Consider the following 25,115-nt stretch of genomic DNA (forward strand, 5'->3'; position numbering starts at 1 on the left):
AGGCCAGGGTACTAGTAACCAAGACTAGCTTGAGAACAGAATCCATCCAAGTCAGGAGGGGCTCCCAGGGGGGTCTGCATACATCTCAATTGCATCAGTGCAGCCCCCCATTTCCATTAATGGGATGAGCGTCTCTAGTCTGGGTTTTTAGGTAGCTTCTAGTTAATTATGTTCTATCATTTAAACACACCTAAGCTCTTTAATCAAGTTGGTGGCTTTTCACATGGTACATAGGTGGTGCTGGCCTTTTTATGCTATTGCCATTACAAATATTGATCATATTGCCATTTCAAGCACAGCACATCACTGTATGATCCATGGTCCAGCATTAGACTTATTCTAACTGAGATGCATTGATGGGTTATACAGTAAGTGACAGTAAGTAATTAACAGTAAGTAAACTTTGAAGCCAAGTCTTATTTAAAGTGAAGTATTGCTTCCCCATATGATTAATGTGCTAGTTCATTCCCCTAGCAAAAACGCCAAAATATTTGCTAACATTGTTTCATGTGGTCATCGAAATTACCCAATTAAAAAAAAGCTTTTATTGTTTCCCTCAAAATGCCTCCCACTTTTGGCCATGTTCCCGCTGCTGTATGCAGAGAAGGAATGTTCAGTATGCACAACAAAATGTGATCTCATACTTATTATTATCCTTTATTTATTTAGAACTGGCATATTTCCCACCACTTTGAAGAGTATATCCTTCTCCATACACATTCCCTGCCCCTGAGTATCTAAGCTTCCCTATCACACACACTGCTATGGATCATTTTCTCAAGAGCGAGTTAACATGCTTGTATTTTATGTGGGGGGAAGTGCTGTATCTGAATTAAACCTATGCAGAGAAGGCGAGAACATACAAACTCCTAACACAGTTCTTATAAACATTTTTACTTGAATACTTTTTATAATTCTTCCTTAATCTGTCTGATTTATCTGCAATGATACAAATAAAATCTGTGTTTGGTGTTGAGTTTTACGCATGCTTTAACATTTGACATACATGCCTCCTGGATAGTAGTTTTCAACATGAGCCTGCTTTCTGTGGAGGATTGCATAGCATTTTTAAGTACTTGCAATATTCTGGACAATCCTAGTGCCTTGAATTGGTCAATATTAAGATAGTTATTGTCCTTATGACAGGCTGATATTGGGATTGGTTGCTTCATACAGCCTACCTAGCTTTGGAACTGTTCAGGTGTTTTCAGAAATATTCATAAACCTGTGCATCCATGTAAGCACACCCATATTGCATAGATGCCTCCACATACAATATGCAACTATTGCAAACATATTCTGCCGGTGGGAGGGTCTTCCAGAATTAAAGGGGAAGTTAAACCCAATCCATACTCGCCACACGGCTCACAAAGGATAAGTTAAAACAGAAGATTTTGTGCTGTTGTGGTTCTCCACTCACCAGCCAGGTGATGTTTCTTCGGCCATACCCTCCCATCAAGACAGGTCACCTTGGGCGGTGCCCCTCATTTTATAGCCCTCTGTCCCACAGTGCCCTCTGTCTGAGGTTGGAATAATACTTAACCTAAATTAAAACTCTACGCCATCTAATGGCGATTTACACAAATTACACCCAACAATTTTAAACACACAAACATTTTTCATACATACACATTTTTGTCTCACAAAAAGATAACATTTCACCCACATAACACTCTCATCACCTCACACCCCCTTACATGCCTTTATTGAGAATATGTTAAGACTGTTTAGTGTGAGGTTTGTGCATAAATGGCAAATATCACTGTTCTTAAAATGGCGTTATGATTTACATGCGTGCTTTTTCTCTTTGACAGAAGAGCAGCAGTTCAGAGTCATTAAGTGACAAGGGCTCATCGGAACTGAAAAAAAGCTTTGATGCTATTGTGTTTGATGTTCTCATGGTTACACCAGAGGAATATGCTGTAAGTAACCACTAGCCCTCTAAATGAACACTATTCTCTTATTGAGCATGAGCACAAGTTAAAATGTAAACAATAGAACTCCTTTTTGGCAGTGTGAACAGCTTATTATGTCACATGGTGGCTTGTCTCATTTCTTAAAAATTTGTATTAGCAAATTAAAAAAAAGCATAATTTAGCTGTGGAAATTAAATTATTCCAATTCTTTCCCAGAATTCAGTGTGTCCAGACTCTATATACAGTACGGGGAGTCCTCTTACTTACAGACAGAGACTATTACAGTAATATACTGTGGTTTGTCTGACTTTTATTTGCATTTAGCTTTAATAAACCACCTGCCCCAATCCCCACTGGCATGTGTTGTCTACTGCAGAGCACAGAATGGTTAAAATAAATACTATGTTAATACAGACATCTGTCTTTTTTATTTATTAAGTAAATATATATGTTTCACTGGTAAAACAGGTCTATTTGCCTCAGAAACACTACTATAGTTAATCTGTTATCTGATGTGTAGCAAGCCTTTTTGACTTTGAATGGCTGCCCCCATTTCTGCACAGCAGCTTATTTATATAAACAATAGTAGTGTTTCTGAAGCAAACATCAGTTTTACCAATGCATGGCAACACTGCATTATATTTGCATTACTTTAAAACACTTATTTTTTGATGTTACTGTTCCTTTAAGAACAAACCTACAGACACTATCTCGTACGTAACCCAGGGACTGCCTGAAATAAATGTATCTATACATTTCGGATACTTCATTTTACTGATTATGGTTGTGCTTGATTCTTGATGAATTTTATATGAATTGTGTGCTCTCAGACAGTTTTTTATTTAAAATCTTTTTAATAGAAAGGTCAATAAAATACTATGTATTATATTCTGGGATTGCTGGCTTCATTGAATTAATTTATTGTCCAGAGTGGGACTAGCTTACATTTTCAAAGAAGAATATCACTTCATATTAATCCCTTGATTCTTTCTGCAGAGTCAGATAACACTAATGGATGTCCCTGTTTTTAAAGCAATTCAACCAGAGGTGAGTAGTTCATTAGATATATATTTTATTGTTTAATGCCTAAAGTGATATTGATAAAATACTAACAATGTTATGAAAAGTCAGGATGACTTCCAAAGGAGACTCTCCTAATTATTTTGTTGTGTAGCCTGTAGGTGCATAGAAAGTGCCTCCAGCTCACAGATCAAGAAGATTAATTAGAATAATTTTGTTAGGTTTTCCAGGCAGGTTTCCTCCATCCCCTGATCAGCCTGACCTTTTTCTCTGTAGTCTGTGCCCCCTGATTTGTGACTGTACTCCCTGCACCCCCATTGTTGACGGCCCTGAACAAACATAAACATGATATTTCTGCAAACGTCAACACTAATTTTAACAGATTAAAAATAAATCCTAATATATACCCTGTGCAAAGCATTGGACACTCTTTCAGTTAAAAAAGGACTAAAGCCTAACTTAAGACGTAGGCTAGAAATCGTGTACAATAGGTTTGGGGCTTCTATACCAGCCCAAGGCAACCACAGCCCTTTAGCAGGGAAGATAAGTGCCTCCAAAGATGCCCCAGTAGCTCTGCTGATTCACTGCACATGCTCTGTGCTGCTGTCACTTACTGAGCTTAGGGACCCACTGACAATATAAAGTACACATAGAATAGAAATTTCACAATATAAGGCTGATTAGTAATTAATGCAGATAATTACTACATGGCAGCACAGAAACCAGTGCAATTAGGATCAGAATTAAATAATCAGCCCTGTAGCCAGAAACGTAACTAGAGGGAGGTGGGCCCTGGCGCAGTACGCGCGGCCGCCCCCCGCCCCACTCCGTACACCCGGAACAGGCCGGGAATAAGCGGCGCGCGAACTGCCGGGGGGCCCTGAGGGGGTGTGGGCCCTGGCCCACTCACACCCCCTGCTCCCCCTATAGTTCTGCCATTGCCTGTAGCATCAGCTTATATTATAGACAAACTTAATTTCCTGCTTGTAGATTTGTGACGACCCCTAAGCTTAGTTTCTCAACAGCTGCTCAGAGCCCAGTGAGCAATTGAGTGTTGCAGACCATTTCCAAGATGGTGACCCCCTGTGACAATTTTGAAATCCTAGATCATTGCTGCTATTAAGAAGCTGAAACTTTAGGCTGGTGCAATAAATTCTGTATGTGAAATATGGCATTTTTAACCAAATTAATTTTTAGGGTTTAGTTCTCCTTTAAAGGGGACCCGTCACCCAAAAAAATTATTCAAAATCCTATTTTATCACATTAGTCAAGCAAAATAAACTTTAATTATACTATATAAAATATTTGAATCTTGCTTCCTTCAGTCTGGGATTTCAAAATTATAGCTAGCAGGCAGCAGCCATTTTGTGGACACTGTTATTAAGACAAGCCTTGTATCATCTCAGAATCTTATTTGTGCACCAGAATGGGGGACCCGATGTCCATCCCCATGCCCTGGCTACACAATTAAATGGTAAAGAGAACGGGGGAATGTGTGGAGAGCAGTGACATCTAGGAAGTGCTGAATGGAAAGTGAAAGTAATTGTCTGCCCCGCCTCTATGCCACTGGCATAGAGGAGGGGCAGACAATATTTGATTGACAGTTGAGATTTTTAAATGAACTTACAACAGCTATGAATGCTTTAATAAAAAATAGAAATTGGATTCCATGTTTAATTTGAACAGGACTTTTATTATACAGATTTTTGTGTCTGGGTGACAGGTCCACTTTAAGGTTTTCTCCCCCACCCAGAAATCATACAGACATGTTAATTGTCTCCTGATAAAAATGACTGTAGTGTGTGTATGTGTGTGAATAAAATATGGTTCTTAGATTGTAAGCTCCTATGAGGCAGGGACAAATGATGTGTGATATCTGTAAAACACTGTAGAAATAGGTTGGCACAATATAAATACATGGAAATAAATTAATATTAATCCTCTCTTTAGCTTATTCACTGACTGTGGGACATTAACTTCCAGGATTTCTTTATACTTATTAGAAGCCATTCTTCACTCCACCGTCACAATTTTTCCTGTGCTACTGGCTGCTGCACAACCGCAAAGAACATTAAAATTCATAATACAATAGAACCCTCATTTTGTATTACCGGAAGTAAAAATGATATGGTAATACTGACCAGCATCAAACCTGAACGTGGGTGACCATTTTCAATCCATACAGTCAAGCTGTTTCAGGCCGGCATGTACATCACTACACTCTCTTTCTTTGTTCTGTGCAGATTATATTTATGCAAGCAGCACTGCACAGTGCACCTTTGCACACCAACTTCCATACCTATTAAACCTTCCTGTTGGTACTTAGCAGTGATATGGTAGTTTTGCTATGCATGAGCAGTCTTCAGATAGTTCTATTTCAGACTTTTCACGGTCTTCCAGATCTTGTCTTGATTTCAGCTTCTCCTCTTAACTTGTGTTTTTGACAGCTGAAATTGCAAGCAAGAAGCATTTAGACATTTTTATAGCCTTCCCCTGCATTTTATGAGTCAATTATCTTTATTTTCAGATCAAGCTGAGGAGCCCATGGCTGTTCAATATAACATAACACTCATAGTTTGCAAGGGTCGGAGAAATAAGATGAGAATCTGAGCTCATCTGAATTGAATTAAGATCTAATAAATAGCGACATTGCAAAAAATTAGCGGATAAACTGTAAGGGTGCCTAATATTTGCAATTGCCACATTTTATGTACATTTTTATTTTTATGCAACTTCTGTTACCAGTAAACACTTTGGGGCAGATTTATTAAGGGTCGAAGTGAAAATTCAAATGTATTTATTTTTTGGTCAAAACTCTCAAATTCGAATTATCCAAACTCGAGTTGAGTTTTAATTCGAATTTCGAGATTGATCATACTCTGGCCCTTTAAGAACTTAAATTCGACTATTTGCCACCTAAAATATGCCGAATTACTGTACAAGTAAATGGGAGAGGTCCAGGGATCAATTTGGTGATGTTTGTAGCCTTCCTGACATTCGAATCAAGTTTTTTTTAATTCAAATTGAGTTTTTGGGTTGATTCAATTCATCCGAGCTGAGAATTTTGAATTTATGGGAGCTTGTGTTTTAAAAAAAACTCGCATGAAATCGAAATGTGTCCCTTGATAAATGTGCCTCTCTATCTGTGTAGTGGCCATTCTAAAGCTAACCTTTCTTTGCCCTGCAGAACTCTGTGGCATAGATGTATAGTGATGGGTCTCTTCCTGCTTATTAAAGCTTTATTGTACATTCTGACTGGCTGGCCAGAACAGTTGTAGCAACGAACACTGGTCTGGGAAATATACAATGTCAGCACTTTTTCTATTGTGTTCATATGTGTTTAAAACAAAAAAAAACAAAAAAAAAAAACTGGCTGTATTATGACTTGGTATGTTTCCCCAAAAGCCTGCTTGAAATGTTTATATGGTGAAGCTCTTGACTGCTGCACAGTGATTCCCATTTATCACTGAACTAAATACAGCACTGTACTTGCAAATGAGGACTGTTTTAGTTCACTTTATAGCATTCTAAACTTTTCCATATATGCAGCCCTTCTGTTGTAATGTCTCCCACACTTCATTAGACATCTCCTAAATTCCAACTATCTGATGCTTTACAAGAACATTATTCTTTTAAATGATCTATACACTTTGGAATTTGTTTGATTGGGTTTGTTGCAGTATTTTTATTAAAGGGGATCATCATGGAGACAGCTTATCTGATTTTTTCTTAAGCCTGTGTGCTATCTATCATTATCTAACATTATCATTATCCATTTTCTATGAATTCAGATTACAGTTTAACTGTGCAGCAGAGCACTTTCAATATATTCAAAGTACCAAATGAAAATGACTAATTTCTTATAATAGAGTTTTAACCTGACAATGTTGACACATGGACACAATGGTTTGAACCTTGTATCACTGGGGTCCAGGGTTGAACTCCAGTTAATCAAAGAATTTTAACAAAGAGCAAAATGTATTTCAGACATTATTAGAAGGCTGTTTGGTAATACCCATGGTCTTTGTGCCTTAAAATGTTGCCTACAAGTTTGGAATTCAAAAATAAACACCTGCTTTGAAGTCCCTGGGAGCAATATCAAATGGGTCGTGAGAGACATGTTGCTCATGAGCCACTGCTTGGGGATCACTGGCTTTATCTTTATTCTGCTACTGCTATTTCTACCCTACAATTTAGTGAAGTCAGTGACTTGTGTGGGGCTGCCAGGGTCCATGTTAATTATCCACATTTAGCATTGTCCATTGTAATGTGGGTGGGTAGGGGAAGAGAGACCCTTGTATTAAATATTACAAATGGTTCATATTAGTCCCAGATCAACACTAAACAAAAGTGTTTTAATAGTGTAGCTGCAAAATGACAACAGGAATTTACATACTTAAGGTATAATATTATTTATAATTTATAACATGAGGTTTATGGTTCATGGTCTTAACCATTATACTCAACAATGTAAACTCTTCTGATTTTCCCAGGAATTATCAAGCTGTGGGTGGAATAAGAAGGAGAAGTACAGTTCTGCACCCAATGCTGTGGCCTTCACAAGACGCTTTAACCAAGTGAGTATGATTTTCTGGTGTTCCTCAGATGTGTCTAATTGAAACCTACGTTTAAATGCTGAAAGACAACACATAAACATATGTTCTGTAAAAAAAATATCCCGCTCAGTCACTTCAGACTCTACCTTGGGAAGATTTCATAGATGGGCTCAAGTCCGAGCAGAAACAGGTTGTGGCTGTCTTTGTCTTGTTTTAAAAAAAAAAAATAGCTAATATGAATGTGCAAATGTTTTTGCAGGGTGCTATACGCCATATTAATGGGGTTCTGCAGAAAGTTCACTTTGAGACGTTGCAGCTTTTGCATGTTTTAAATACCTTTTCTGCATCATTTAAAGATAAGCTCAAATATAACTTTTATCATCAACATAGGAATCCAGGCATACAGTGATCCCCAACAAGTAGCCCATGAGCAACATGTTGCTCTCCAACCCCTTGGATGTTGCTCCCCGTGGCCTCAAAGCAGGTGCTTATTTTTGAATTCCAGGCTTGGAATCAAGTTTTGGTTTCATAAAAACCAGGTGCATTGCCAAACAGCCTCAGTTTAGGTTGACAATCCACATAGGGGCTACTAAATCGCAGCACTAGCGTTGCGCCCCAACTCCTTTTACATCTGAATGTTGCTCACAGGATCAAAATTTTGGGAATCCCTGATATAAAGCATGCAGAATTTTGACAGAAACGTTATGTATGCATCCAAAATGAAAATAAACCATGAAACTTAGGGGCAGATTTATCAAAATGTGAGTTTAGTGGAAGGGCACCTGTTTGGTTATCCCCAACCAAAGGTCAGGGCTAGTTTTACGTTTTATTTATTGAGCTCTAAACTCACTTTTTATAAATCTGCCCTTAGTGATCTTAAATAACCAAATAGATCTAAAACAAAAAAAATACATCACTTTACTGGAAATTGGACTAATACGTGGACTAATTGGACTAATACTTAGGAGTAGTTTGCAAAATACTATTGAAAAATATTATTCAAGACTGCACTATTTAAGAAAAGTGGTGAATAAACAAAGAAGACAAAAAACCTCCTGAAAAAAGTCTAAAAATGTTTATAGTCAAATACTGGGGGGTTTGGGAGCTTACCCAAACACATACTTTGAATGTCTATTTTGGATTGTGGTCTGGCAAAGCTCATTCAGACACTGGCCACATAAAGAAATATATAGAAATATATGACACCCACTAATCATTCCACAAAACACAAGTCGAATCTACACATACTTGGCATTTCTGTAAATAAAAAAAAAAGTCAGCTGAAATATATTTGTGGGATTTTTCTGCAGCTACGCATGCCAATATGGAAAACCTCCAAAGTGCAGTTGTAGAACTCTGTATATGGAAAATCCCCACTGCTATGGATGGCGAACATTTGTTTTTCTTGAGCTATAATTTATGATGGGGGACTCTCTCGCTTATAAAAACAAAAATATCATCAACACTTGCAAACCCGATTTCATTTTTACAACTTTTGTCACATTCTTTATAGAAGTGAATAGTAAATCAATAAAAATGATTTGTAAAATGAGATTGTGTTTTAGGGTTTTAATACCTTCAAGAAAGTATTGGATCAAGGCTTATATACACAAAGCAATGTCACTGTGGAGGTATTAAAATTGTAAAGCTGCAAGAGTGTTATTGGAAAGTGTGGTCATGTTGATAAAATGGCAAGCTGGAAAACTAAGGCTAGACATAAAGGAACATTGACATCACAAAAAATGAAAATCCTTTATAGTAGGGATGCAACGAATACAGGATTCGGCCTTCTTCAGCAGGATTTGGCCGAATCCTTATGCATGGCCGAACCGAATCCGAAAACCTAATTTGCATATGTAAATTAGGTTTGGGAAAGGAAATCGCTTTACTTTTTGTCACAAAACAAGGAAGTTTAAAAACATTTTTTCACACCTTTTCCTTTCCCTCCCCTAATTTGCATATGAAAATTATGATTCCGTATTCTGCCGAATCTTTCACAAAGGATTCGGCCGAATCTTTCACAAAGGATTCGGCCGAATCTTTCACAAAGGATTCGGCCGAATCCCAATAAGTCGATTCGGTGCATCCCTAATTTAAAGTTATGAAAATATAATGTAATGTTATGCTGCTGTTTTGTGTTGTGCCACTGTTTTGCTTCACAAACTCTACAGTAGTTACATATTAACAGCCTGATGTAAAGCCTCGGGGCACCCATTCAAAGCTGAAAAAGGAGAAAAGGCACAGGACACATAGTAGATAATGGATAAGCTCCGTAGTATACAATGGGATTCTTCAGAACTTATCTGTTATCTATGGTGTATCCTGTGCTTGATTGGCTGCCCCCATGGGTATACAGCAGCTTGTTTATATAAATGATAGTAGTGTTTCTGAAAAAATACACCAGTTTTAACAGTACAGGGCAACACTGCATTATATTGTCATTCCTTTAAAACACTTTCATTCTTTTGGTATTACTGTTTCTTTAATGGCTCTATTCCAGGGATCTACCATGCCTTGCTGCAATTCTTTTAAAGGAATCATTTAATTGGAAGTGGGATTTAACAAATGTTCATTGTCTAGTGAATCTGTATAAGAATATTACAAAATGTTTTGTTTTACTTACATCTCTTTTTTTATTTAATTTTTTTTGTTATAAATTTACTTTACAAAAATAGGAAGTTAATAATAATCAAATAATAATAATAATAATAATTAGCTTTGATGTTTGCTTTTTAAATGGCAAAAACTTCCAGCTCCATCTTGACCCTCACTGTGTACCCGTTATTGTGCAGTTCATGTAGTGCCAAATATTTTAGTCACATTGATCCATGAGCACTTTTTACAGTTGTACTTTTCATATTATATAATTGTCTTTCCACTAGCCCAGAGTGATCAAATGATTTGATTCACTTAGACTGTAAAGTAATACTTCCATTCCATTTTTTTCTTTATAGGAAAGTTATGGGTATCTCTTTAAATTTAAAACGTTGTTGGTGCTGTTCTTTGTTTTCAAATCTAAAACTTAGCAGTTCTGTCTCACTGGATCACTAAACATCCACAGAGTCTCTGCAGGTTTAGAGGTCTTGCCGCATACCTCTCAACTGTCCCGTTTTTCGGGGACAGTCCCCATTTTGACAGCTCAACCCACAGTCCCAGGTCTCTTGGAGAAACTGTGACTTTCAGCTTGAAGGCAATTCACCTTTATTAGCAAAACTGTAATAATGCATAAAAACCACAGAAATGTGTTCAAACTTTCATAACCTGCCAAATTGTGTAAAATGAACATGGTAATTAGGGGGTGTGGTCACAAAAATGGGTGTGCTCAAGACATTTCTTTTTGTCCTTCTTTCTATTCTAAAATGTTGGGAGGTATGTAAAAGTGAAATGAAAGCTACAAGCCTCTTTGAACTACCTTTGAATTAAATAAGAAGTTCCTCTAACTGCCTTTGTTCGTTATGAATGCATCAATCCTCTTTCATGTCACCGCTATTCCTCCTTAGATCAATAATTTCATATAGTGAGAGGAGAGTACTCCCAAGATAGCAATATGCTGTGATTGTGTTTATTATAGTGAGTTTTGCATTAGTATGAGGGGGCAATAAAATTACCAGTATCTGTACTTTGCACTTTCCTTATTAATTATCTGTTATGTCCAAAAAATAAATAAATATTATCTTACCTATCTGTAGTTGCCCCTTTTTTTTTGTTTGGGGAAGCTCTAAGGTGGCGAATAAACAAATGATAGTTTTGAGGAATTTGATCCTCACCATGTGCATTGAATGATCAGAGCAGAAAGCCAGGCGTGCTATGGACCACAGTAAGCCAGTCTTCTACTTTTCAGGAAGTTATAATTCCTGTTCGAGTCCCTGCTTCCAAGAATAACAGGTTTTATTGCATTTGACTTTCAACTTTCCTATATACTTTTAAAAATACATCTTGTGGTTATAAAATGCATTGGAACATATATGTGAATGTTTATGAAAGAATAGGGATCAAACCCTCACTTCCTGGCAACAAAATTCCAGACAATTTCAAGTCAAATGATATAAGTTTCCACACTGCTGAGCTATTTACTGCATGAACAAGTGTGCAGCATACTGTGTGATCGGGCCTCTGTGCCTTTGGTGGAATGGTCAGTGACCAGAATGCAACATACTGAACACGCTACTTAACGTTGCCATAGACGCACCGATACTGTTGTATGAAACAAATTTCACCTTTAAGTTAACTTGTAGTATGTTATAGAATTGGCAATTCTGAGTTGATCTTTATTAGTTCATTTTATAATGTTCTTGGCTTTTTCCAGTTTTCAAATGGGAGGTCACTAACCCCAGGCAGCCAAAAAATTTTTATTTTGTGAGTCTGCAATCTTATTACTATTATTATATTTGATAACTTATTTTTTCTATTAAATCTCCCATTCACGACACTGCTTGGTTGCTAGGCTAATTTGGACCCTAGCATCCAAACTAATGCTGAACAAAAAGCTAACCATTAAGTCCAGTCTATCTCCGTCTTTTCCAAACTAATGGGGAGACTTTTAATGAAGGTTATCGCCCAGATGTCACATTAAGGGCCATAGCATAGTCAAATGAAAGAACCTTTACCCAAAAGGGTCATAGACTAAATTAATTGTTGGTAATTTTTTGGGTAACCTGTTAGAAAATGTTTTAAAATGCCTCATGGTAGGTTGTTCACGCAATTGCTGAATCAATTTTCATTGTATCAATATACATGTAATATGCATGCATGCAAACAGTTCTGAGTTTCCTACAAAATCTGCAAAGACTTTCTGATGGGTCTCCTAGTATGGGGGCTACTGATAGAAAACAGTTTTGTCTTTTCTTATCTGTTGCTATATTAAAAAGAAAACAACAATAAAATGACATGATATAACAGTGTTCTTTATTTGTATTACTTGTACTCATTCCTATTTTGTTTTCATTGCAGGTGAGTTTTTGGGTAGTTCGAGAGATACTTCATGCACAAACACTAAAAATTCGAGCTGAGGTTTTGAGTCATTACATTAAAACTGCCAAGGTGACGGTGATTTCTTGCTTTATTGTCATTAATGTATATATAAGATGAAGGCACTGCTTACCTAAGCCTAAACTGAGAACACCCACATATAAATATTTGCTTCTAGCACATCATTTGGCAGCACTTCAGGACACCATTAAATACTTCCAGGCGCCCTGTGTGTGAAATAATGTGTGACAGGGACTCTAATATACCAGATACACAAATGGTTTAATGTATTACTTGTTGCTAAGTGCTAGACTTAGACTTACAAATAGACAGTGACTTGGTCCTGTCATACTGAGTTTTGTGCCTGCCACGTGATATGAATTTGGGCCCATATCTTTCACACCCGTCATTTCATGAATACCTGTAAAATGTATTCTTATAAATAGTGATTCGTGATTTTGTTGTAACTGATGCTTAGGGATGACGCTTGAGATATAATATATAATAAGATAATTATAAGAATATAAGAAAGTGTATATTCTATTTAAAATATAATGATTAATAAGTCAGGTAGGAGTTTGGAGTTTCACAGCTTGCATAAAAGTAGCCTTGTGTCTTTATATGGTTGCAGAACTTATCAGTGACTTGTGTTATAATAGATTGTACATTATTCACAGTGGATTTGTCCTGAGCAAATCTTTTTTATACTATTTGAATGTATTTTATACTTTCATTTAATGTGAGTTCATTGTTAATATTTAGAGATGCAACGAATACACAATCCTGTATCATTCATGAAGGATTCAGCCCTATCCAAACCCTAACTTGCATATGCAAATTAGGGCAACAAATCCCTAAAAAGAACTGTGTGAAAAACGTGTTGTTTTTTAAGAATTTAAATTTGGCATATTCCTAACGGAATCTTTGATTTGATGCATCCCTATTAATACTACTAGGAATTGTCAGAGCTCCTGAACTCAATTTTATTTTTACATCTCCACTGTAGACTCAGGTAAAACAAATTAAGAACAATTGTATCTTTTCAATAGGTCACACTTACAAATGGCACCTCTAATGAATGATGATCTTATCAATACATTTTGAATAAAAAAAATGTGTGTGATCTTTCAGGGGTGGGGCAGAAATGTATTTCCTTTTTTGGTAGATAATCTGAATTTTAATATTTATTTAAAAATATGAAAAAGTTATCACGATTATTAAAGTTGCACAAAAGACATACATCATATTGTTAAACATGAATATGACCTCCCCCTCCTCCCATGCTACTCCCAGATCTGCAAGTTTTTAAGTGCAAAGACACGCTCAGATTTGGGGAAATTTAGTCGCCTGACGATAAACCGCCTCTTTTTTGGGCGACTAATCTCCCCTAACTGCCTCCTGCCGGCTAGAATCTAAAGCGGGATGGCACTCAGAGTGCTTTGTTTTCCGAAGTCGCCCGAAGTTTCCTCATAAGGCAACTTTGGGCAACTTTGGAAAACGAAGGGCACCTATTGCCATCCCGCTGGCGATATACATTGTAGCCGACGGGAGGCAGTTCGGGGAGATACAGAATGGCTAGAGAGTATATTAAATTCCTATCTTGTCAACACAGTCTCAGATTTTCTATAAGGAAACACATTATTACTTCAAAATGGCAGAGTCTGAATCAGTATTTTACTCCAGTTTGTAAAATAAAAATAAACTTATTTGGACACTATTCAACTATATATTCTCTGTCTTTTATTTGTAGAAGCTGTATGAACTAAACAACCTCCACTCTTTAATGGCTGTGGTGTCAGGGCTTCAGAGTGCTCCGATCTTTAGGCTTACCAAGACATGGGCAGTAAGTACCTTTCTGTTCCGTAAATAAGTTCTGATGTAATGCAAGGAATGCTTTTAATTTGCTTATTGTTTCCAGCTTTGATCTTCTGATAAGCAAATGGTTTAAAAAGGCAGCATTCAGTGCTCTATAGACATTAGATTTTCTTAAATTTTTCTGAACAGCCCCTGCTTAAATACACGAGGTTATGGAATGCAAGGGAATCATTTGTAAAGATAATTCCATTATGGGCACATTTAACTCTATTTACCTTCTAATAAACCACTTATTTCTTCATCAACTTATCCATGCTATACTTCCACGTTGTGTAAGATGTTAAAGGAGATTTCAACCCCCCCTTTAGGCAAAAGTCTCCACTGGCCCCCCCCTCCCTGCCTCCCCCTGCTAAGTTTTAGCCAAGAATTCTGTCTCCTGTGGGATTACTGACCGCACATGCAGAGTCAGCACAGCGGAGCTCACGGGCGCCATCTTCCAATGGTTCGGTAATCTTTGGGTCTTCTTCCTTCCCTTCTGCAATTTCCGTCACTTCCGGCGCATGCGAAGTTGTAACAAAACCGCAAAACTGCTGCAACTACAGTGAGAGCTGTGAAGATGTGGAATTCTCTCCCTGAATCAGTTGTACAGGCTGATACATTAGATAGCTTTAAGAAGGGGTTAGATGGCTTTTAGATGGCTTTTTAGCAAGTGAGGGAATACAGGGTTATGGGAAATAGCTCATGGAAGGAATTTTTCCCCCTCTAACGCAAATTGGAGAGGCTTCAGATGGGTTTTTTTGCCTTCCGCTGGATCAACTGGCAGATAGGTAGTTAATATAAAAAAAAAGTTGAACTCGATGGACATGTCTTTTTTCAACCTTACTTACTATGTTACTATGTAACTGCACATGCGCTGATATGCTGCACACTTCACGAAAATAACAAAGCAACACAGATGGTGCCCGTGAGCTCCGCTGTGCTGACTCTGCATGCGTGGTTAGTAATCCTAGGGGGGGACAGAATTATGTGGTAAAACTTAGCAGGGGGAGGGGGCCAGTGGGAACTTTTGCCTAAAGGAGGATTTAGTTCTCCTTTAAAGGGGTTGTTCACCTTCCAAATACTTTTTTAAGTTCAATTGGTTTCAGATTGTTCCCCAGAAATAAAGACTTTTTTCAGTTACTTTCCATTTTTTATTTTTTACAGTTTTTAAAAATCTAAGTTTAAAGTTTAATATTCCTGTCTTTGGTGTTTCAGTCTTGCAGCTCAGTGATTCAGGTTCAGACTCTAAACTTACAATTGTGCAACATTTAGTTGATATATTTTTAGCAGAATCCATGGAATTTTAGCAACTATTGTATCCATTCCAACAGCTACCTTTAAAGGGGAACTCCTGCTTCCAAACCAAAATATGATAAAGAGGCCAACATAACAAAGAAACCCCTAATATACCGTCACAGTTACCTGTTTCTTAACAAAAATATGAATAAATGCAATTTTGTATGCTGAAATCCAGCTGTTTAACAATTCTTCTCTTTCTGCATCATTTGAACTCCTGGCAGGGAAGGAGGGACTAAACACTGATGTTACAAATTGTAACAACTACTCCACAGCTTACAGACAGCATGCAGGAACTACGTAACCCACAATGCGTTGCACTGTGATGTTCCATTCCTTATTAAAATCATGTGTGCAGGGAATTGTGGGGTTTGGAGGGTGCAGGCTGACGACAGATGGCTGCTGATACAAAGTAACAGTAGTCAGCCAGCTCAGAAAAGTAGTTTGACACATCAGCAGGAGAGCTGGGGGCTAGGCATAGAGAACTGTTCCAAACCATTAGAAAATCATGAAAATCTCTGTGTAGGATTACAGTAATAAAATTACCTCAATAATGAGTCGGTGCACAGAGCAGTGGAAGGAAGTCCATACAGCTGGCACAGAGTTACCATGTATGGCAGCTCTATGCAAACAGACTGCCAGTTAATCAACTACACTTTAAAACTGATTCTTTTTTTTGTGTGTGTTATTCCTTGCATTTTCATTTTCTTTTAACGGTTTTCATCTTGTCTGACAGATAAAAATTTTTTTTTACTATAAACAGAATTTTTCCCCTGCTCTGATAAATTAATAGGCTAACAGAGGATCCTCTGGTGGTTTCTATCAAGCTGTTAGTAGACTGTTAGAAGACACTGTCAAGAGCTATTCTGCAGAACAGAAATTTACAATTGAAAGTGTTGATTTCATTTTTCCTAAAATACATAATCCAGGTTTAGTCATCCTGAAACAGAATTATGTCGGCTTTATGCTTATATATAAGCATAAAGCCAATCTATTTTAAGAGGAGCGGCATCTTTTTTGAATGGCCCTTTAAAGCAATATTCAATGTACGTATATAGTCAGCAGCCGGGATATAAGGATAGATTAGTCTTATCACACATTGCATAAAGACAGTATCACCAGGGCTGCTCCTGCCATGAGGCAAGGAGAGAACAAAGCAGCCAGTTACCAGGGGTGGCAAAAAGCTTTAACAGACAAATTTCCATTTTTCAATACGGAACTTCAGCTCTGCTAGTGCATCGAACACAATAGCGCTCTCTGCACTACCGATGCAACTTTAAAATCTCTGTGTATTCTAAGGGTGGTGGCACACAGGGAGATTAGTTGCCCAGTGACAAATCTTCTCTACTTTGGGCTACTAATCTCCACGTCTTACTGCCAGCAAGAATATGAATCGCCGGCGGGATGGCATACGTATTGCTTCGGTTTTCCGAAGTTACCTGAGTTGCCTCACGAGGAAACTTCTCGAGACTTCGGAAAGCGATTTGTATGCCATCCTGCCGCCAATTCATATTCTTGCCGGCGTGAAGGCATTTCAGGGAGATTAGTCACCCGCATAGAGAAGATTTGTTGCTGGGTGACTAATCTCCCCGTGTGCCACCACCCTTAGATGCACTTGTTTGGCAAAGTCGGCCCAGGTGAGTAAATTTGCCAGATTGCTCACTGAGCTTGTGGGCCAAATTGGGCTGATCAGTAATGTGAGCTCTGGGGGATCAGACTGCATTTGAAGAGTTTTGGATTCTTGTATGAGCAGATAAGTAGCAGGCGCCAACAGAAGTGCCTGAGATGCATGTTGTTTTGAGTGAATATTACACTGATGCGTTAAAAATAACCAAGTGTGTGAGAAACCCAAAATTAGTGTAGAACCTATTTCCAGAACTATTTGAGACCCTGGTTTTTCCTCATTAGATTTTAGGTACAATTCTCTGAATGAGTGGGTATTCCATAATTCAGAGAATTGTGCCTAAAATCTGCTGAAAGGTACAAAAGTTAATCACAGTCAGCCCAAAGTGTAAAACCCGTCTGCCTGCAGTTCATTACCTGTCACCTTTCAAGTTCATCACCCTTGACAGAGTTAATAAAACCTCTTATCTGTTTAGTGCAAATAAATTACAAAATCCATTGCACACCGCAGCAGTTGTCATTTAATCAGTTGACTTGAAAAGTGACCCACTGGATACCATACTGTCTCTATGATATTTTTACTGGCAGCTGGATATGCTGCATATTAGCTGGTTGATGGATTTTGGGCAAGGGTTGCAAGATGTGGGTGGGCTAAAGGGAAGCTGCATACAATAGACCAAAGTCAGTGCATCTCACCTGGCAATGCCTGCTTACTTGAATGTAGTCCTGGATCTGCAAAACCTGCTTGGTTTAGTGATACATACTATCATCGTATCATCAGTCAGCGACAGCTATTTTTGCTAGTGGCAAGATGAAGCTGAATTCAGCACTTGCATTGTTACTATAATTATAATTTACGGCATGGCTAAAATATTCAAAATTTCTAGCAAAAGTATGGTAGAATAAGCATATGGTATCTCTCTCTATACAGAAATAGATGATACTTTTTCAATAGAAGACTCTCTTGAATAGGGATGTAGCGAACTGTTCGCCGGCGAACTAGTTCGCGCGAACTTCGACTGTTCGCGTCCGCCGCAAGTTCGCGAACGTCGCGCGACGTTCGCCAATAGGCGTTCGCGTCAAAATCGTTCGACCATTCGACCATTCGATCGCTAAAATCGAACGATTTTCGTTCGATTCGAACGAAAATCGTTCGATCGAACGATTAAAATCCTTCGATCGTTCGAATCGAACGATTTTCGGATGTTCGAAGTTCGCGAACAGTTCGCGAACTGTTCGCATTTTTTGCCGGTGTTCGCGAACGGCGTTCGCGAACACATACTCGGCGGTTCGCTACATCCCTACTCTTGAAGCTCAAGCCTTTAGCCAGTTCCCCAGATATAGTAAATATATCAACCCATTTTTAGGACTAGTTAGAATATCTAAAAGATCCCATTCAGGCTCAGCCCCTTGCAACTGCTCCAAACCACCCAGTCTGGAAACTACTGCTATACATTTAAAGAAAAACTAGGGAGTCTGATTACTAGCTGTTCATCAGGGAGAAATTAAACAAAAGGGGAAACAAGTTATACAGTCAAACCTTAATTTTACATTCTGATTTTCAAGTTTTCCCTTATTTACCATAGTTTTTTTGTATTCCCACCAATATATAATGCATAATACATTTCCCTGATTTTGCATTTTTACGGATTTTACACCATTTTTTCTGGTCCCTTGAAAAAATGTAAAATGTGTTCTACTGTAGTCCATTATAATTTTACCAGTAGGCAGGCATACTGTCTTCATAAAAAATAAATATTTAACTGTGGGGTTTGCTTGATGGCAAGACAGGTGAGTTAAGTAAAGACAGTTGATTTCTTGCAATATCACACCCTTTAATCTTGGTAATTATTCCAAAAATATGTAGGGATAGAGTTGTTTGTATAGAACAGAATATTTAAAAAAAAAGCCATCTACAGCATGACAATATTTAATATAATTCTATTGTCATTTTGTGAATTCCTTTTTAATTTATATGTTTGCAGCTTTTGAGTCGTAAGGACAAAGCTACATTTGAGAAACTGGAGTATGTAGTTAGTAAAGAAGACAATTATAAACGACTAAGAGACTATATCAACAGTTTGAAAATGACACCTTGCATTCCATACTTAGGTAAGTTGCATATTGCATTAACATATTTAACAAATAAAAAATATGAAGCATTCATTGCTTCGTTGCATGACTGTAACTGTTTTTACTTTGCCACTAGCGAGCTGTGAAAATTAAATATACAGTGTGCTCTTAATAATGTAATATTTACATATTTAGATAAAATTAAACTGGATTTTGTATCTTTCTGTTCCTGAAGGACAGGACGTGTGTGTGCCAGATACAGCCTTCCAAGTGATTTTATAGTTCTTCCCTGCTTAAGCGTTCTATATCTTGTTGCATGACATGACTTATTACTGTAATCCAATTTGTGAACCTGCAGTATGTCAAACAAACTGGCTCAGTACTTGGAAAAAGCTGGACAACACTTTTTTTCCTGGGTATATATTTCCTATGCACTTTTTTGGCTCTTGTAAGTAAGTTGAAAGAAAATGTCTTTCTTCTAGCTGAAGCCCATGCATGTACCTTAAAGGAATTGTTCAGTGTAAAAATAAAAACTGGGTAAATAGATAGGCTGTGCAAAATAAGAAATGTTTCTAATATAGTTAGTTAGGCAAAAATGTAATGTATAAAGGCTGGAGTGACTGGGTGTGTAACATAATAGCCAGAACACTACTTCCTGCTTTTCAGCTCTCTTGGTTTACAGACAGTAACCAATCAGAGACTTGAGGGGGGCCACATGGGTCATATCTGTTGCTTTTGAATCTGAGCTGAATGCTGATGATCCATTGCAAACTCGCTGAACAGAAATGTACCATGTGGCCCCCCTTCAAGTCGCTGACTAGCTCAGAGTTATAGAGCTGAAAAGCAGGAAGTAGTGTTCTGGCTATTATGTTAGACATCCAGTCACTCCAGCCTTTATACATTACATTTTTGGCTATCTATATCAGAAACATTTTTTTTTTTTGCACAACCTATTAACCCAGTTTTTATTTTCACACTGAACTGTTCCTTTAATTTGTCCCCAGTATTGAGATGTTTTCCAAATATATTATTATGAGATTAATTTCCCAATGTTTCACAGTTCTAGGGGCTTAATCCACTTCTATTGCTCTTGGGAAAGGAATGTCAAATGGTCGTCATACAGTTCCACAATTAATTTTACCCTGCACCACTCCCATTGCGTGCACAAAATATGTGCAATATTGTAAAGTAAAACGCATCTGTTTCTTTTGACACCAAACCCCCCCCCCCAAGGAAAAGAAGGTTAAAACTTGTAATTTATTTATTTTAATAAATTCTTCATATCCCTCTGTTATTAATAACAGAAGTCAATCTGCGTAGTAGTTTAGCTAAAGCAATTTAATATACTAATTAGGACAGTATTTTTTTTTCTCTAACCCACAAAAATGCATTTTCCAAAAAAAGATTCCTCCGGCTTTTGGTCCAGAATTATTTAGTTTTTTTTTTTGTTGCATATCTAACCAAATGGGGGAATATATGTGTAATGTTAGCCTTCCCACCATGCTGACAGCCACTTCGAATGACAAGGCGGTCAAACTAGAAATTGATTAAAGGAGAAGGAAACGGTAATTCACTGGTGGTACCAAATGTAAGGCTGAGAGCAGCTACGTGTACCCTCAACCTTATGTTTTCTTTTGGTTTTCTATAATATTTGAATTCCTCCCTTCTTTGAGATGCAAAAAGACAAAATCTCCATTTTTGTAAAACCTCTCCTGCAGTACTCTGTTTCCACATCTGCTCTCTCAGAAGAAATCATTTTTCTTGGAAAGAAAGGCCGTATTCTGGTGATTCACTTTGTAAAAGTGCTTCTTATGCAACCCCATTATCCATTTCATAATAGTTTTTCTTCTGCTCTTTATTCTTCAGCACTCCAGTTAAGACTCGTGCCAAGGTGATGCTTTTGACCTCCGCTATGTTTTGGGGGAAATATTAATCTCTTAATCACCGCAAGGCAAGCTATTCTGCTGTTTTCTTGTGAATAATAATAGCTGAAATGAATGGCTTGGCGCACTGAAAATTTGCTTTGCTGACTGCAGTGTTGGCTTTTAGTCAAAATGACATATATTTGGACATTTCTACACATGGAAAAGCCAGCTGAAAATTGGCTTGTTTTTCCACCACTATTTTATTTTTCCTCTGACCAATACCTGACATCTTTCTTTATAGAAGAGCTGCTCCATGGGATCTGTTAACAGTCTTTGGTGCCTGCCCAGATATTGAGTAAGGATTTTATTAAAGGAAAACTATAGCCCCAAAACGAATACTTAAGCAACAGATAGTTTATATCAAATTGAATGACATATTAAAGAATCTTACCAAACTGGAATATATATTTACATAAATATTGCCCTTTTACATCTGTTGCCTTGAACCACCATTTCGTGACTCTATCTGTGCTGTCTCAGAGATCACCTGACCAGAAATACTACAACACTAACTGTAACAGGAAGAAGTGAGGAAGCAAAAGGCAGAACTCTGTCTGTTAATTGGCTCATGTGACCTTACATGTGGTTTGTATGTGTGCACAGTGAATCGTACGATCTCAGGGGGCGGCCCTTATTTTTTAAAATGGCAATTTTCTATTTATGATTACCCAATGGCACATACTACTAAAAAAGTATATTATTATGATAATGGTTCATTTACATGAAGCAGGGTTTTACGCATGAGCTGTTTTACTCAGTATCTTTTAATAGAGACCTACATTGTTTGGGGGGTATAGTTTTCCTTTAATTAGTTTCTAACAGTACAGGGCCAGTGATCTATCCTTGATAAATAGTCAATGACATTTGGTTTACTTGTGATGGAAATCAGTTGCATTTGGATAGGAATAATTCTGGCATGCAGCATAGGTTGTGGAAATCCCATTCTCATTTTAGCCTTTGCCCTTTGTTCCAACCATTTAAACAAGTGTTGCCAGTTCTTAATCCGGAGCCGAATTTCTTTGCCATTTTGGCACTTGGTGGTTTAACTCTTCATCTGCCACTTACATCTTGACTTTAGATGATTGAAAGGCAACTTTTTACCCTCAGTGGTTAGAATTCTGCAAAAGTATGCTGTCTAGCTGTAATTAAGAGACTCTGGGGGTCATTTATCAACACTGGGCAAAATTGCCCATGGACCCATGGCAACTAATCAAATTGTTGCATTTATTTTTCGACCTGCAGCTGCTTGAAAACAAAAGCCAAGCTATAGGTTATTTCCCATGGGCAAATTTGCCCAGTGTTAGTAAATGAGCCCCTCTAACTTTTGTGAATACTGTAATTTTATTTTACCATGCACAGTAAACTCTTATATTAGGCATCACAAATTCATTCCACTCTTCTTCAGGCCCTCTCTTTTGGCAAATAAATTGTCTGGAAACTCTTACTTGGACAATTACAGTATGAGTTATAGCTTTAAATCTGAAAATAATTATGTGAAACAAAAAGCACACAAAGAAACAGGGATTTTTTTCCATAAAGAGAAGACTTTTTCAGAGTGGCAATGTCCAGAGTAGAAAAGTGTAAGCAACTTGGTAGGTTTACTGGGTTGTGGGTTCACTTGTTTACAAAACAGCAATTCTTATGCATTATATGTGTTTATTTAGCATGCTTCTCTATATTCTAATTCTATATTCTAACTTGGTTTTTTTATCTTAGCATAAAGCTTAGCAAAGAAGGCACCTCGAAGTTTCTGTAATATAGATGTTTTAATCCATTAATTATGCTCCCAATGCATACAGCCATACAATATACTAGGTATACATATTTGGTTACATGTATGGCAGATTTGTGTAAAAGGTCATTTATAATTTAAAGTACATACCCATTCTAGGTGCAAATTGCAATTGAACAACCCTTTTCACAATATGCTTTAATTTATATTTGTTCAAATAAACCTGTTTGTTGGTTTGACTTTTCTAAACCTTTGTAAGCAGTTGAGAATATGCTCTTCTCCTGTCCTCTTTTAAATATCACATAATTGGTAGTGTGCAAGCTTTATATTATATTCCAGGTGCATGCTTGCATTATATGTTTGTTGGCCCAACCTGTGTCATAGATATAGTTATACATACTAATCTATGGGAATTATAAGAAGATGTTGTCCTCACAGAGAGGGACAGTCAGAAAAAAAAGATCAGTGTTGATGTCTTCTGAAAGCTCTCTGCAATTGGCTGCTAAAGAAGCTAATGTAACTGATTGCTCAGTAATTTTATTTATTATTAGCAAGTAGCGTTTTTAGAAATAGTTGTCCCAGTGACAGTTAAGTGTCTGTCATTCAGTCAGCCATTGCTTTACTTCTATATATATATATATATATATATATATATATATATATATATATATATATATATATATATATATATATATATATTTATATATATTTATCAGGGATGCACAAATCCACTAGTTGAATTCGGCCAAACCCCCAAATCCTTTGTGGAAGATTTGGGGGAATACCGGACCAAACCTTAATTTGCATAGACAAATCAGGAAAGGCAAGGGATAAAGAGCAAAAATGTTTTGCTTCCTTGTTTTGTGACAAAAAGTCTTTTGATTTTAAGGATTTGGATTCAGTTCGGCCAGGCATAAGGATTCAACCGAATCCTACTAAAAAAGGCTGAATCCTGGTCCCTAATATTTATCTGTTAAGTGGTTGTTCACCTTTAAATTAACTTTTGGTATGATATAGAGATTAATATTCTGAAACAATTGGTTTTTCATTTTTTAATATTTGTGGGTTTTTAGTTATTTAGCTTTTTATTCAGCAGCTCTCCAGTTTGCAATTTCTGTAATCTGGTTGCTAAGGACCAGATTACTCTAGCAACCATGCATTGCGTTTGAATAGGAGGTTGGAATATGAGTAGAAGTGTCCTGAATAGAAAGATGAGCAATACAAAGTAGCAATACCTATGCATTTGTAGCCTTACAGAGCATTTATTTTTTAGATTGGGTCAGTGACTCCCATTTGACAGATGGAAAAAGTCAGAAGAAGGCAAATAATTAAAAAATGATCTAAAAAAAGAAAAATGAAGGCCAGTTGAAAAGTTGCTTAGAATTAGCCATTATATAACATACTAAAAGTTAACTTAAATTTGAACCACCCCTTTAAGCTACCCATGGGACATTTGCCTTATGCTAGCCATAGACACATATGTTGAGCCATTTCTTACCAAACTGTATGATCATCAGTATGTATACAGACTCTGCAACTAGCATTTAGAACAAATCACATCTTGATGCAATCGCTTGTGGCACCGATGGGGCAGATAACGTAAGTAGAAAAATATACTCCTTGTCTAGTAACCCATTAGCCAAACTGCATGCAGCTTAGATTTGAATAGTCATCGACCCCATACAGGGACAAAATAAAGCATGCAAATAGGAAGTGCTGTTCTTATGGCTGTTAATAACAAAGGAACATCGTATGCTTTCTGACTGGTGCTAAATTATGTATAAAAGTATGACCTCTATCCAGTTTGAGTTATTTTTCCCTGTAGTGTTCAACAGTGCCGATCAGCCAAAGTTTTCCAATTAGTTAGCTGGCTTCTCTACATGTATGACTGAATAAAGTGCCTCTCCGAGATTACCGGGATTCTTGCCTGTATGGAAAAAGGAACACATAATGTGCTTGTCTTAAAGATTTACTGGTTGCAGATTTTTTGTCTGGAAACTTGAATATCATTTCCAAGTTCTTGTCTAAAGCAGAGCTCACATTCCATGACATCAAGTAGTTCACATTCAGCTAGAACCATTATACAGGTATCTTGATATAAAATGTATAAGACATAAATATGCTTAAATAATAATAATAATAATGACAACAA

The 25,115-nt window shown here is 37.2% G+C and overlaps 1 protein-coding gene across 5 annotated transcripts in view; it reads left to right on the forward strand.

The window, feature by feature from the left end:
- The window catches only part of LOC108714351 (ras-specific guanine nucleotide-releasing factor RalGPS2), a 128,281-nt gene that overhangs the window by 42,454 nt on the left and 60,712 nt on the right, over window positions 1-25,115 (forward strand). For all 5 annotated transcript variants that reach the window (XM_041590509.1, XM_041590507.1, XM_018258496.2 and 2 more), the window contains exons 3-8: window positions 1,815-1,922; window positions 2,913-2,963; window positions 7,430-7,513; window positions 12,443-12,532; window positions 14,211-14,303; window positions 19,219-19,345. In XM_041590509.1, the coding sequence (XP_041446443.1) occupies window positions 1,815-1,922; window positions 2,913-2,963; window positions 7,430-7,513; window positions 12,443-12,532; window positions 14,211-14,303; window positions 19,219-19,345 (553 nt within the window). The remainder of the gene's footprint in view (window positions 1-1,814; window positions 1,923-2,912; window positions 2,964-7,429; window positions 7,514-12,442; window positions 12,533-14,210; window positions 14,304-19,218; window positions 19,346-25,115) is intronic.

The sequence above is a fragment of the Xenopus laevis genome, chromosome 4L (genome assembly GCF_017654675.1).
Source record: "Xenopus laevis strain J_2021 chromosome 4L, Xenopus_laevis_v10.1, whole genome shotgun sequence".
NCBI lineage: Eukaryota > Metazoa > Chordata > Amphibia > Anura > Pipidae > Xenopus > Xenopus laevis.